Source organism: Salmo salar, chromosome ssa16 (assembly GCF_905237065.1).
Source record: "Salmo salar chromosome ssa16, Ssal_v3.1, whole genome shotgun sequence".
NCBI lineage: Eukaryota > Metazoa > Chordata > Actinopteri > Salmoniformes > Salmonidae > Salmo > Salmo salar.
Window position 1 is genome coordinate 80,229,386 of NC_059457.1, and position 13,362 is coordinate 80,242,747.

Below are 13,362 nucleotides of genomic sequence, written 5' to 3' on the forward strand. Positions count from 1 at the left end.
GGGGGCATTTCTTGTGAAAGGCTCATTGCGTTCGGACATGTTGGAGCCCTCGCTGGCATGACCTGTAGTGTTTAATTAGACTGGCTCGGAAATCTGCCGCCTGGGATTATTATTTTTACACACACACACACTCCCCCTTCCTGTTCCCTTTTTAAGCATTTGCTGTAGGTGGTGAGAGAGAATAGGGGTTGTGGGGAGTCTGTGTGTCCCTGTCAGTCTGTCTGAGCAGGACCTATGCTTAATTATCTCCATAGTGCTCCGTGGTGCTACTGCCTATCCCCTAATCCAATGTGATAAGTGAGACAAACATGGTGGAACAGTGAGCTTCAGTCAGACAGGTACCTCTCTTAGACACACGGAGGGAGAGAGCGAGAGAGAGCGAGAGAGGGAGGGAGAGAGGGAGGGAGAGACGGAGGGAGAGACGGAGGGAGAGAGAGAGGGACGGAGATGGAGGGAGGGGGAGAGAGAGAGAGAGAGAGAGGGAGAGTGGGAGAGGAGAACCCTCAGGCACACACACTGCCCTCCCCAGCTATTGTCAGAGAGCCTTTCTGAGTAGCTAATTAGTCCAATTAGCCTTTCTAGTTTCCAAACTGCTTTCAATACTCTAACCAGAGGATAATGGTAGCATGCTAACCCTTAATGCCCTTCAAGATGAACACCAAATGTGAGTTGGAAAGTCACAACCCTTAATAATGGATTTATTCTTCATAGTGTATCTTCTCATTCAGGGAGGAGATAATGTCATGTGCTTGTCAGTAGGGTTTACCAGCAGTGTTGGAAACAACACTTTAGTGTTATTGTGTTTCATTACCTAAGTCGGTGGGGGGTGTTGTGGAGGCCGTTGTAGCAGGGGTGGACATCCATCCTGTCCTGTGATCGTGTGTGAATATGGACAGTTCATCTTCTCCTTTACAATGCTGTGCTGTCACCAACGCACCCTGAGTGTGTCCGTTCACATTGTGTCCAACATGGCGCTTGACCACCACCTGTGTGTATCTGGGCCCTTGTCTCTGCCTCCGGGCCCCAAGCTCCAGCCCATAGCAACTCTGTCCTGGAGAAGACCCAGGCTCCAGCCCATAGCAACTCTGTCCTGGAGAAGACCCAGGCTCCAGCCCATAAAAAATCTGTCCTCTGGAGAAGACCTAGGCTCCAGCCCATAGCAACTCTGTCCTGGAGAAGACCCAGGCTCCAGCCCATAAAAAATCTGTCCTCTGGAGAAGACCCAGGCTCCAGCCCATAGCAACTCTGTCCTGGAGAAGACCCAGGCTCCAGCCCATAGCAACTCTGTCCTGGAGAAGACCCAGGCTCCAGCCCATACCAACTCTGTCCTGGAGAAGACCCAGGCTCCAGCCCATAAAAAATCTGTCCTCTGGGGAAGACCCAGGCTCCAGCCCATAGCAACTCTGTCCTGGAGAAGACCCAGGCTCCAGCCCATAAAAAATCTGTCCTCTGGAGAAGACCCAGGCTCCAGCCCATAGCAACTCTGTCCTGGAGAAGACCCAGGCTCCAGCCCATAGCAACTCTGTCCTGGAGAAGACCCAGGCTCCAGCCCATAGCAACTCTGTCCTGGAGAAGACCCAGGCTCCAGCCCATAGCAACTCTGTCCTGGAGAAGACCCAGGCTCCAGCCCATAAAAGATCTGTCCTCTGGGGAAGGCCCAGACTCCAGCCATAGCAACTCTGTCCTGGAGAAGACCCAGGCTCCAGCCCATAAAAAAATCTGTCCTCTGGAGAAGACCCAGGCTCCAGCCCATAAAAAAATCTGTCCTCTGGAGAAGACCAAGGCTCCAGCCATAGCAACTCTGTCCTGGAGAAGACCCAGGCTCCAGCCCATAAAAAATCTGTCCTCTGGGGAAGACCCAGGCTCCAGCCATAGCAACTCTGTCCTGGAGAAGACCCAGGCTCCAGCCCATAAAAAAATCTGTCCTCTGGGGAAGGCCCAGACTCCAGCCATAGCAACTCTGTCCTCTGGGGAAGGCATGCGTGCCAGGAAGCAGTGAAGTGCTGCCTCCGTATTTCCTCCACACACACCCAGAGAGACGAGGGCCCAGGCCCCTGCCGAGACCCTCCCTGCCCCACCCCTCCCTGGGGCTTTGTCCTGGGGCTCTGGCCCGTGTACCTCCGCCCAGCCTCCTCACTCTCTCCCCGGGACAGGCAGGAAGACCAGGGACATTCCGTCCTGCTAGGCTAGCCCCCGACCAGAGAGGGTAATATGGAAGGCAGGCCCCCATACCTAGGTTACACCCCCTCAAACACACACACATAACCAAACGCAACACAGTGAGTCTATTCTCTGGGGAGAGAGTTAATGAGATTCTACTGGGTTCCCACACCTCTAAAACTCTCCATCTAGTTGTATTTGTCTGTCTGTCCCCCCTCCTTCTCTCTGACTCTCTCCCCCTCCCTCCATCCTTTCTGTATAACCACACAAGTTACTGAATGAACATCCTCCTTCCTGGCCTATAGCTACTTTGAGTCAAGTTTAGCCAGAAACTCATTTCTAACATTTTGATATTAGCTGTGTGTGTGTGTGTGTGTGTGTGTGTGTGTGTGTGTGTGTGTGTGTGTGTGTGTGTGTGTGTGTGTGTGTGTGTGGATGCTCAGCCACGGTTGCAGTGGTTTGAAGAAAAAGGAAATCGTTGCCGGGGGTTGAGCCCAGTCATCCCGTTGCCGAGGCTTTGATTAAGAAGGATGTTGCAGGGCATCGATCCCCAGGGCTATAGATTGACTATTCTTATCATCCGTCCGTCTGCCCCCCTCACGCTCTGATAAAACGCTTTCTCCTGCAGAGAGAGAGAGAGAGCAAGACCCTCCACACGCAGCTAATTTGTAATTATTTCCGTCAATGGGTCTGTTTGAGGTTAACCCTCTGAGACACCTTAAGGTCTCATCACTCATCTTCTGTTATGGCTGACGAGGCAACTTAGTTATCCCTACACCACAGACCTGTCAACATAGAGGCAGTCCATAGACTGTCCTGTTGCCTTGAGAAGCCAGCATTTCATGACCTGTCCTAAGTGGTTCCCAGACAGTGGGTCAGAAACCTCTGGTGGGTGACTAGGTTGGCTTTGGCTTTGTTGAAAAGGTTTGATTCACACGAACAATAGGAGGGGATATGGAAAGGTTTGATTCACACTCTACATACAGTACCAGTCAAAAGTTTGGACACACCTACTTATTCAAGGGTTTGTCTTTATTTGTACTATTTTCTACATTGTAGAATAATAGTGAAGACATCAAAACTTTGAAATAACACATATGGAATCATGTAGTAACCAAAAAAGTGTTAAACAAATCAAAATATATTTGAGATTCTTCAAAGTAGACACCCTTTGTTGCTTTGATGACAGCTTTGCACACTCTTGGCATTCTCTCAACCAGCTTCATGAGGTAGTCACCTGGAATGCATTTCAATTAACAGGTATGCCTTGTTAAAAGTTAATTTGTGGAATTTCGTTCCTCAGTGCCTTTGAGCCAATCAGTTGTGTTGTGACAAGGTAGAGGTGGTATACAGAAGATAGCCCTATTTGGTAAAAGACTAAGTCCATATTATGGCAAGAACAGCTCAAATAAGCAAAAAGAAATGACAGTCCATCATTACTTTAAGACATGAAGGTCAGTCAATCTGGGCCTTCAAGAACTTTGTGCAGTCGCTTAAACCAAGCGCTATGATGAAACTGGCTCTCATGAGGACCACCACAGGAATGGAAGACCCAGAGTTACTTCTGCTGCAGAGGATAAATTCATTAGAGTTACCAGTCTCAGAAATTGCAGCCCAAATAAATGCTTCAGAGTTCAAGTAACAGACACATCTCAACATCAACTGTTCAGAGGAGACTGTGTGAATCAGGCCTTCATGGTCGAATTGCTGCAAAGAAACCACTACTAAAGGACACCAATAAGAAGAAGAGACTTGCTTGGGCCAAGAAACACGAACAATGGATATTAGACCGGTGGAAATCTGTCCTTTTGGTCTGATGAGTCCAAATTTGAGATTTTTTTTCGTTTCAACCGCCTTGTCTTTGTGAGATGCAGAGTAGGTGTGTGGTTCCCACCATGAAGCATGGAGGAGGTGGTGTGGGGGTGCTTTGCTGGTGACACTGTCTGTGATTTATTTAGATTTCAAGGCACACTTAACCTCTATGGGCTAGGTGGTGCACTCCATCAACAGCAGGTGCATTTCAAGAGCGGCAAATTTGAATCCAAATAAATGTCAAAATTCAAATTTTTCAAACATACAACTATTTTACACCCTTTGAAAGATAAACATCTCCTTAATCTAACCACGTTTTACGATTTCAAAAAGGTTTTACGGCGAAAGCATACATTTAGAGTATGTTAGGACAGTACATTTACAAGAGTTGTGTGTAATGTTGTGCCAGTTCAAAGACAGGCGTCACCAAAACCATAAATCAGCTAAAATTATGCACTAACCTTTTACAATCTCCAACAGATGACACTCCTAGGACATTGTGTTAGACAATGCATGCATTTTTAGTTCTATCAAGTTCATATTTATATCCAAAAACAGCGTTTTACTGTGGCGTTGATGTTGAGGAAATCGTTTCCCTCCAATAACCGGCATTCAAGTCAGCGTCACAAATTAAATAATTAAAATTAGAAAACATTGGTAAAATATTATATTGTCATTTAAAGAATTATAGATTTACATCTCTTGAACGCAATCAACTTGCCAGATTTAAAAATAACCTTACTGGGAAATCACACTTTGCAATAATCTGAGCACTGCGCCCAGAAAAATACGCGTTGCGATACAGACTAGCCGCCATGTTGGGGAGATCTAAAATCGAAAATACTATGTAAATAATCCATTACCTTTGATACTCTTCATCAGATGTCACTTCCAGGTATCACAGGTCCATAACGAATAATATTCAAGGTGGACGAATGCATACTCTTTTATAACGTATTGGAACGAGGGTACCCAACATGAACTCGCGCGCCAGGTGTCTAATGGGCCATCATCGTTCCATGGCTCTTGTTCGGTCAGATCTCCCTCCAGAAGACTCAAAACACTTTGTAAAGGCTGGTGACATCTAGTGGAAGCAATAGGAAGTGCCAAAATATTCCTCAGCCCCTGTGTTTTTCAATGGCATAGGTTTAAAGGTAATACAACACATCAGGTATCCACTTCCTGTCAGAAAATGTCTCAGGGTTTTGCCTGCCAAATGAGTTCTGTTATACTCACAGACACCATTCAAACAGTTTTAGAAACTTTAGGGTGTTTTCTATCCATATATAATAAGTATATGCATATTCTAGTTACTGGGTAGGATTAGTAACCAGATTAAATCGGGTACATTTTTTTATCCAGCCGTGCAAATACTGCCCCCTAGCCCCAACAGGTTAACTAGCATGGCTACCACAGCATTCTGCAGCGATATGCCAGCCCATCTGGTTTGCGCTTAGTGGCACTATCATTTGTTTTTCAGCAGGACAATGACCCAACACACCTCCAGGCTGTGTAAGGGCTATTTGACCAAGAAGGAGAGTGATGGAGTGCTGCATCAGATGACCTGGCCTCCACAATCACCCGACCTCAACCCAATTGAGATGGTTTGGGATGAGTTGGACCGCACAGTGAAGGAAAACCAGCCAATAAGTGCACAGCATATGGGGAACTCCTTCAAGCATTCCAGGTGAAGCTGGTTGAGAAAATGCCAAGAGTGTACAAAGTCATCAAGGCAAATGGTGGCTACTTTGAAGAATCTGAAATATAAAATATATTTTGATTTTGTTTAACACTTTTTTGTTTCCATAGTTTTGATGTCTTGACTATTATTCTACAATGTAGAAAATAGTAAAAATAAAGAAAAACCCTTGAATGAGTAGATGTGTCTAAATGTTTGACTGGTAGTGTATATCCATCTCTGTCTTTCTCAGTCCCTCTCTCTCCCCTGGTGTGTGTATGTAATGCTCTCTCTCAGGCCTAACCCTCCACCCAGGGTAGGTCATTACAGAGGAAGTGAGCCAGCAGTGAGGTTCCACTATACTGTGTTCTCCATATCCTGGTTAGTGGGGGACCCAGGACCCCCTGAGGGGGACTGTTGTTTCTAGGGGTACAGGACAGCTCTATATCCTCACTCCTGTCCCTCCTCTATCCTCCCCCCAGGCCACTGTGGTTCCTCTCCTTTCTAACAGGAGGATTGATGCATGGATAATCCCAATTGGGCTGAAAGGCTGTGTTTACATGGCGGGGATTAGGGAGAGATTAGCGCTATCACATCACAGGATTAGATTGAGTGGCTGGAAACTGTTACCACTCTGTACTCACACTGCCCCGCTTCGCCCCCTCTCTCCTGGTCTCTCTCCTGGTCTCTCTCCTGGTCTCTCTCTCAGCTATGGGGTTAACATGGTGTCTTTCTCCTTCACAGATTAGGCTAGTAAACCCACTCCTAGTTAACCCAGTCCTAGTTAACCCACTCTTCCATTCACTTTTTTACCATCTGAACTCAAGGCTCTTGCTAAGAATGGTCCTGTGGTTCACAAAGATACCCAGTAGATATCCCTGTAACAGTCAGTAGATATCCCTGTAACAGTCAGCAGATATCCCTGTAACAGTCAGCAGATATCCCTGTAACAGACAGCAGATATCCCTGTAACAGTCAGTAGATATTTACATTTAAGTCATTTAGCAGACGCTCTTATCCAGAGCGACTTACAAATTGGATATCCCTGTAACAGTCAGCAGATATCCCTGTAACAGTCAGCAGATATCCCTGTAACAGTCAGTAGATATCCCTGTAACAGTCAGCAGATATCCCTGTAACAGTCAGCAGATATCCCTGTAACAGTCAGCAGGTATCCCTGTAACAGTCAGCAGGTATCCCTGTAACAGTCAGCAGATGTCCCTGTAACAGTCAGCCGGTGTCCCTGTAACAGTCAGCCGGTGTCCCTGTAACAGTCAGCCGGTGTCCCTGTAACAGTCAGCCGGTATCTCTGTAACAGTCAGCCGGTATCCCTGTAACAGTCAGCAGGTATCCCTGTAACAGTCAGCAGGTATCCCTGTAACAGTCAGCAGGTATCCCTGTAACAGTCAGCAGGTATCCCTGTAACAGTCAGCAGATATCCACACTGCTAGGTGAAGTAGAACTATGGTGAACATCGCCCTTCTGTCCTATGTGTTCCTTTTCCATGGAGGAGTGTGACTAGATGAACACGTGGAGAAGGTAACATCACATGATGTTAAGATCCTGAACGTTCCTCTTAACCACTAGTCTGTATATGTCTCTCTCAGGGAGGAGCGTGAGCGTTGGATCCGGGCTAAGTACGAGCAGAGGTTGTTCCTGGCGTCACTCTCGGGGGTGGACCTATCCCTGGGCCAGCAGCTGCTGAGGGCCACGGCCGAGGAGGACCTGCGCTGCGTCATCCTGCTCCTGGCTCACGGCTCGCGGGAGCAAGTCAACGAGACGTGTGGCGAGGGAGACGGACGAACCGCCCTTCACCTGGCGTGCCGCAAGGGCAACGTGGTCATCACACAGCTCCTCATCTGGGTGAGAGAGAGGGCAATACCAACAGGATCTTTCACGTCCATGGTTCCTCACCCTGAGTGTTGTCTATAGACCAAGATGTTGCCATGTCAAATAACTTACTCTATCTTTCCCTCTCTCCCTCATCCTCCTCTCTCCTCTCCCTCATCCCCCTCTCTTCCTCATCCCCCTCTCCTCTCTCCCTCATCCCCCTCTCTCCTATCCTCTCTCTCCTCTCCCTCATCCCCCTCTCTCCCTCATCCTCCTCTCTCCTCTCCCTCATCCCTCTCTTCCTCATCCCCTCTCCTCTCTCCCTCATCCCCCTCTCTTCCTCATCCCCCTCTCCTCTCTCCCTCATCCTCCTCTCTCCCTCATCCCCCTCTTCCCATCCCTCTCTCCTCTCTCCCCATCCCTCTCCTCTCTCCCTATCCCTCTCTCCCCATCCCTCTCTCCTCTCTCCCCCATCCCTCTCTCCTCTCTCACCCATCCCTTTCTCCTCTCTCCCCCATCCCTTTCTCCTCTCTCCCCATCCCTCTCTCCTCTCTCCTCTCTCCCCATCCCTCTCTCCTCTCTCCCCATCCCTCTCTCCCCATCCCTCTCTCCCCATCCCTCTCTCCCCATCCCTCTCTCCCCATCCCTCTCTCCCCATCCCTCTCTCCCCCATCCCTCTCTCCCCCATCCCTCTTTCCCTCATCCCTCTCTCCTCTCCCCCTCTCTCTCTCCCCCATCCCTCTCACTCCTCTCTGCTCTCTCCCCATCCCTCTCTCCTCTCCACATCCCTCTCTCCTCTCCCCTATCCCTCTCTGCTCTCTCCCCATCCCTCTCCTCTCTCCCTATCCCTCTCTGCTCTCTCCCCATCCCTCTGTCCTCTCCACCATCCCTCTCTGCTCTCTCCCCATCCCTCTTTCCTCTCCCCTATCCCTCTCTGCTCTCTCCCCATCCCTCTCCTCTCTCCACATCCCTCTCTGCTCTCTCCCCCATCCCTCTCTCCTCTCCACCATCCCTCTCTCCTCTCCACCATCCCTCTCTTCTCTCTCCAGTACGGGGTGGATCTGATGGCGAGGGACGCCCACGGTAACAGCGCGCTGGCGTACGCACGGCAGGCCAGCAGCCAGGAGTGTGTTGACACGCTGCTGCAGTACGGCTGTCCCGATGAACGCTACCCACTTATGGCCACGCCCAACCTGTCCCGACGCAACACCAACCGCAACAACAGCTGCAGCAGCACGGGCAGCACCGCACTCATATAAACACTAACGCCCCCTTCAGAAGGCCTCCGGGTACTGCGGCTCACAGGATATTAACAGGCTAAACACACATTGTGACATTGTATGCATATTACACACTCAAAATCCTGACTGAAAAAAAAAAAACATTTTTGGAAGTGAGGGACTTGGAGAGAGTCTGAATTGGGAGAAAATGACTGAACTCTTTTGGGAACCACTACTTCTGCACTCCTTGTCTTAGAGCCCTCGTTGACCTCTGACCTCTCCACTCTGCCACTAATCTCACACAGAAGACACTAGCACTCCTGTTGTAGTTGCCGTTGATGAAGCCCTCTGTCCTTTTGGCTCTCTGCCCCACATCATGATGACCCCCCCTCCCCCGGCACTTCAGTCCAATTGTCAATTTCCTCACAAGGCCCTCCCCTGTAAAAGCATGGGGGCAGGAGGTGGCTTGGCGTTACTTCCTGGTGGAGTCAGGTCACCGGCCTTCCCCACTGCTAAGTACCTGGCTGCATGTGGCCCTAAGCATGATGGGACATGGGGAGGAGGCGGCCAAAATCACGTGAAAGCAGCGACACCCCCTTCTCATATACCCTCTTGAGTCCGATCTGCAATCTGCTCCCAGCTTCAACCCAGGCCACACACACACTATATCACTACTATATCACTGCTATATCACTACTATATCACTGCTATATCACTGCTATATCAGCTGTATAGAAACAGAGGCCTGTGGGTTTGGAAAGACTTTGGATGTTTGAAGAGGGCCTCTGTAGCATGTTGGGGAAGGGGGGGTTGCTTTTCGCTTAAGTTATGGGAGCTCTACCTTACAATATGAGAACTACAAAAAACTATAAAGAACTACAAAGAACTACAAAGAACACTGATCAACTGAACAGAACTCCTCTTCTACTCTGGTTCTTCTTTAGTTCTCCACATAGTCAGTGTTTCCCCTTCCCTCTCTTCTCTTCAGTAAATTATGTGATCTCTCTCTTCCTGTGGATGTATACAAAAATATCTCCTTGTATAAACATTTTCAGAAAGTGAGAAACAAATCCTAAATATCGGATATTCCTTTGAAGTAAAACAGAAAGTGTGATAGCATGTCTGACACTTTCTGTTTTGAATTAAAAAGGTTGTTCATCACGTCCAAATAGTCTATATCTCATTGTGAATTGCTGGACCAATGAATCAGTTCCACAGAGAGGTGAGTTTGTCATATATATATTAGAAGCCACTTGCTAGGTGTAAAAAGCGTGTATGTATTTCCAGGCTCAGGGACCAGAGACTGTCAGTTCTGCGTGATCTCCAAGCCCCCACAATTCCACTCGCCTCAACAACAGTCTTCTTACATTTACGTTTCATCCATTCAGAAGAACAGTCCACCTACAGAATGTATAGGAAGCCTCATGATGCTCAGTATCAGACCATCAACCTTCTTCAGGATCATCAGACGGTCGGTCCACTCAACCCACTCAGAGACCAAGGGGAAATGTTTTATCCTTCTGCATGTTATTCTGCCTTTACTTTTATCAGGTTATCAAATACACTGTATCTGCTGTTTCAGCTGGAAACACATCATGATAACATATTGTTGCCTAGTGATAGACAGAGGATGGGAGGAAATGGATAGGCAGGACTCTATCATGTTCCTGTTGATTTCTTGGTGCAGGTTGTCAGGTCCATACTCCCATTCACTAACACTGATCTACAACTGATCCAGGAACAGCATCCACCGTGTAAATGTAGCACTATTTATACTAGATGGGCTCATCAGTGTTCAATCTATTTAATTTAATCTAAGAAGACATTTGTCTGACAGTTCAACCCATGATGGGCTGTCAGCTTTTGTAGAATATTTATGATCTGATGGATACTGTTTCTTCATTGAATTAGACTGTTCTGATTTGGAGAAGAGTTCCTAATTTGGGCCCCCTCTGAGTTTTCCCCTTGTCAAGTTGACTGACATCATATATGACGTCATTGGTCAGGATAGACTCTGGGCCGCCTCCCATCAGGTCTTCTGAGGTACTCTGCATGCGTTTCCTCCATCCTCTGTCTGTCATTGGATAGCCATGTCTGTTGCTCCCCAACCAATCATACAGTCTCTGCTTCTTGAATCTCTTTGGCTGTGTCCCGAATGGCACCCTATTCTCTTGAACAGTGCACTACTTTTGACCGCGCCCATAGGATTCTGGTTAAAAGAAGTGCACTATGTAGGGAATAGGCTACCATTTGGGATGCATGTACTCTGCTCAGTGACTCAATAGGAAGGGAATCCTACTGTGTGTAAATAATATTTTACTTCTCTCTCTTCCTCTTTTGGTGGTGATGTCATGATGTATCTGAAGGAAGCAGGAAGTTCTTTACTCTGAGAGCGTTGTGTTCTCTCTGGGGTTTGAGTGGAGATTTGCCGATGCCCATGTGATGTTTTTATTGGGAGAAATAAGCCAATGATGGGTTGACTGAACGTTACTGGAATGTTTAGCGTTAGGGGCTCTCCTCCTGTCCCTCTTCGTGTTGATAACGTCTCTGCTCTGCACAAGTCCCTCTGCCTGTTCTTAAATCTTCCTGTGTGTGTGTCCTCGGGATATGAGTCTTTCTCTCCCCAAACCATTCCTAAGCATCAAATGCTCCCGTATTTATGATTGCTTTTGCCCTTGATGTTACCTCCTGTGTGTGTGTGTGTGTGTGTGTGTGTGTGTGTGTGTGTGTGTGTGTGTGTGTGTGTGTGTGTGTGTGTGTGTGTGTGTATATAACGTCTATTATAAGTAGTGACTCCTGCCTCACCTGTACAGGTATTAAAGCAATATGGAGGACAGGTATTGATATCCATGCTAACGGTGGTGTTTCTGTCCAACACGCTCCTTGCAATACCTGCATACGCTGTAGACAAGCCCATAAATCACACACACGCTTCTCTGTGTCCGATAGAAATGTGAAAAGAGCTAAACATGTTGAGTATGAGAGGTGCTGAGACATCCGGCGTTGTCCACAGGCAGCCATGAACACTAAAGTGCACCTGACCAAACCTTTATTCAACCTTATTGTTGCAGTAGCAGAAATAGCAGCGTGAAACCTCTCCCTCGTTGCTAGAGGGGTTCTCCCCCTTAATAACACTTGTGAGGTTTTGACTGAGGAGAAGACAAAGTCCTTTTATTTATGACAAAACGATGCACTATGTATTCAGTTTGATGGTCCCTCTTCAGTCCTCTCCTCACAAACTCTTTCCTGTACAACACTTTTGCATGGCTGGATGTTTGTGTAGATCCCTGGTCTCTTCCCTCGTATTGTCTGCTGGCCTGAAACAGTTCCTCTCAGCCCCCTGGCTCTCACACTAGTGGGAGATATGAAGAGGTTAAACATCCTATTGGACACAATCCTCATTGGTGGTCAAGCTGCTCTCCTTTCCCCCTCTGAAGTAGCCAGTGGAATTCATTATTAGCCAATAGTGTGAGCTGTCCTCCCTTATAGTTGGGTTCAGGAAGCATCAAAAAGCTAGCCTGGGATCCAGAAGATATCATTTGTTTCAGTGGTGAACCGGAGCATATCAGTTTGGTTTCCAGGCTATCTAGAAGCTCCTCTTTAGACGTGAGACGTGGAGACATGTATCAGTGTGAACCCTGCCAGGGACGAGCACTATGGTGGACAGGGGACACACTCACCATGTCAATCAGTCTGGTGTTACTTTTGTACCATTAAACCGTCCACAGCTCTCCCTTCTATACATGCCAGTCAACACACATCACATGTACATAGATGTAATCAACAAACAGTAATAAACTATGGTCATTTGTATTTGTTTATTTGGTTCCAGTGTGTATTTGGTGACCTCTGTCGTTGGTCATTCATCCTGTATGTAGCTACACAACCCGAGACGACTGCCAGTCAGATGATTTAATGTGGTTATAATACCATCTAGATATGGAACAAGACCTCTCTTCTCCTAACTGCTTGGGTTTCGTTCAGTTATCGTTCAGTTATCAGTCTAATCCATGCACCTCTATTGTGACCTATCAGCATCAAGCAACATTATTTTTCCAATTGTCATTGGTCTCCTAATTATTATTGTTGTTATTATTGTTCTATTGAGTGTGTCATCTGTACAGTACCGTGTTGAAACATGATACCTAATACAGTCTTCTACTGTAATGTCTCTTTTCATTAAAGACAAAATATGCTTCTTAATATAACTGTTAATGTCTGTTAAATCAAAACATGGAGAACGGGTGGGAACTGGGAAGATGGATATGTTGGGGTGGGCCTGGAATTAAGGTGTGGGTGTGTGTGCTAGTGTACTTCTGGGCTGTCTGCATGCTCCAATGTGCTTAGGTGTGTATGTGTCTATGCGTGCACTATTGTGTGTGTGTGTGTGTGTGTGTGTGTGTGTGTGTGTGTGTGTGTGTGTGTGTGTGTGTGTGTGGTGCAGATGAAGGCGTTAGAGCGAGGTCCTATATGTCCTGGCTGTAATGGGATAATACCGCTTTAATCCCTCTCCAGCCCTCTGGGATTCAGGAAGAGGCCCGAGGGGGGGCCGGACAGGGGTCTGCCCTCACAAAGCACCAGGCACAGGGGAGGTGGGGGGAGACGGACAGGGGTCTGCCCTCACAAAGCACCAGGCACAGGGGAGGACAATGGGACCGTGGC

The 13,362-nt window shown here is 47.6% G+C and overlaps 1 protein-coding gene across 9 annotated transcripts in view; it reads left to right on the forward strand.

Moving 5' to 3' along the window:
* LOC106575459 (arf-GAP with GTPase, ANK repeat and PH domain-containing protein 1) overlaps nt 1–12,903 on the forward strand; it is a 295,680-nt gene extending 282,777 nt beyond the window's left edge. For all 9 annotated transcript variants that reach the window (XM_045698088.1, XM_045698090.1, XM_045698091.1 and 6 more), the window contains 2 exons: nt 7,258–7,513; nt 8,530–12,903. In XM_045698088.1, coding sequence (XP_045554044.1) covers nt 7,258–7,513; nt 8,530–8,739 — 466 coding nt within the window. In that variant the 3' untranslated portion in view covers nt 8,740–12,903. The remainder of the gene's footprint in view (nt 1–7,257; nt 7,514–8,529) is intronic.
* Nucleotides 12,904–13,362: the final 459 nt, after the last annotated feature.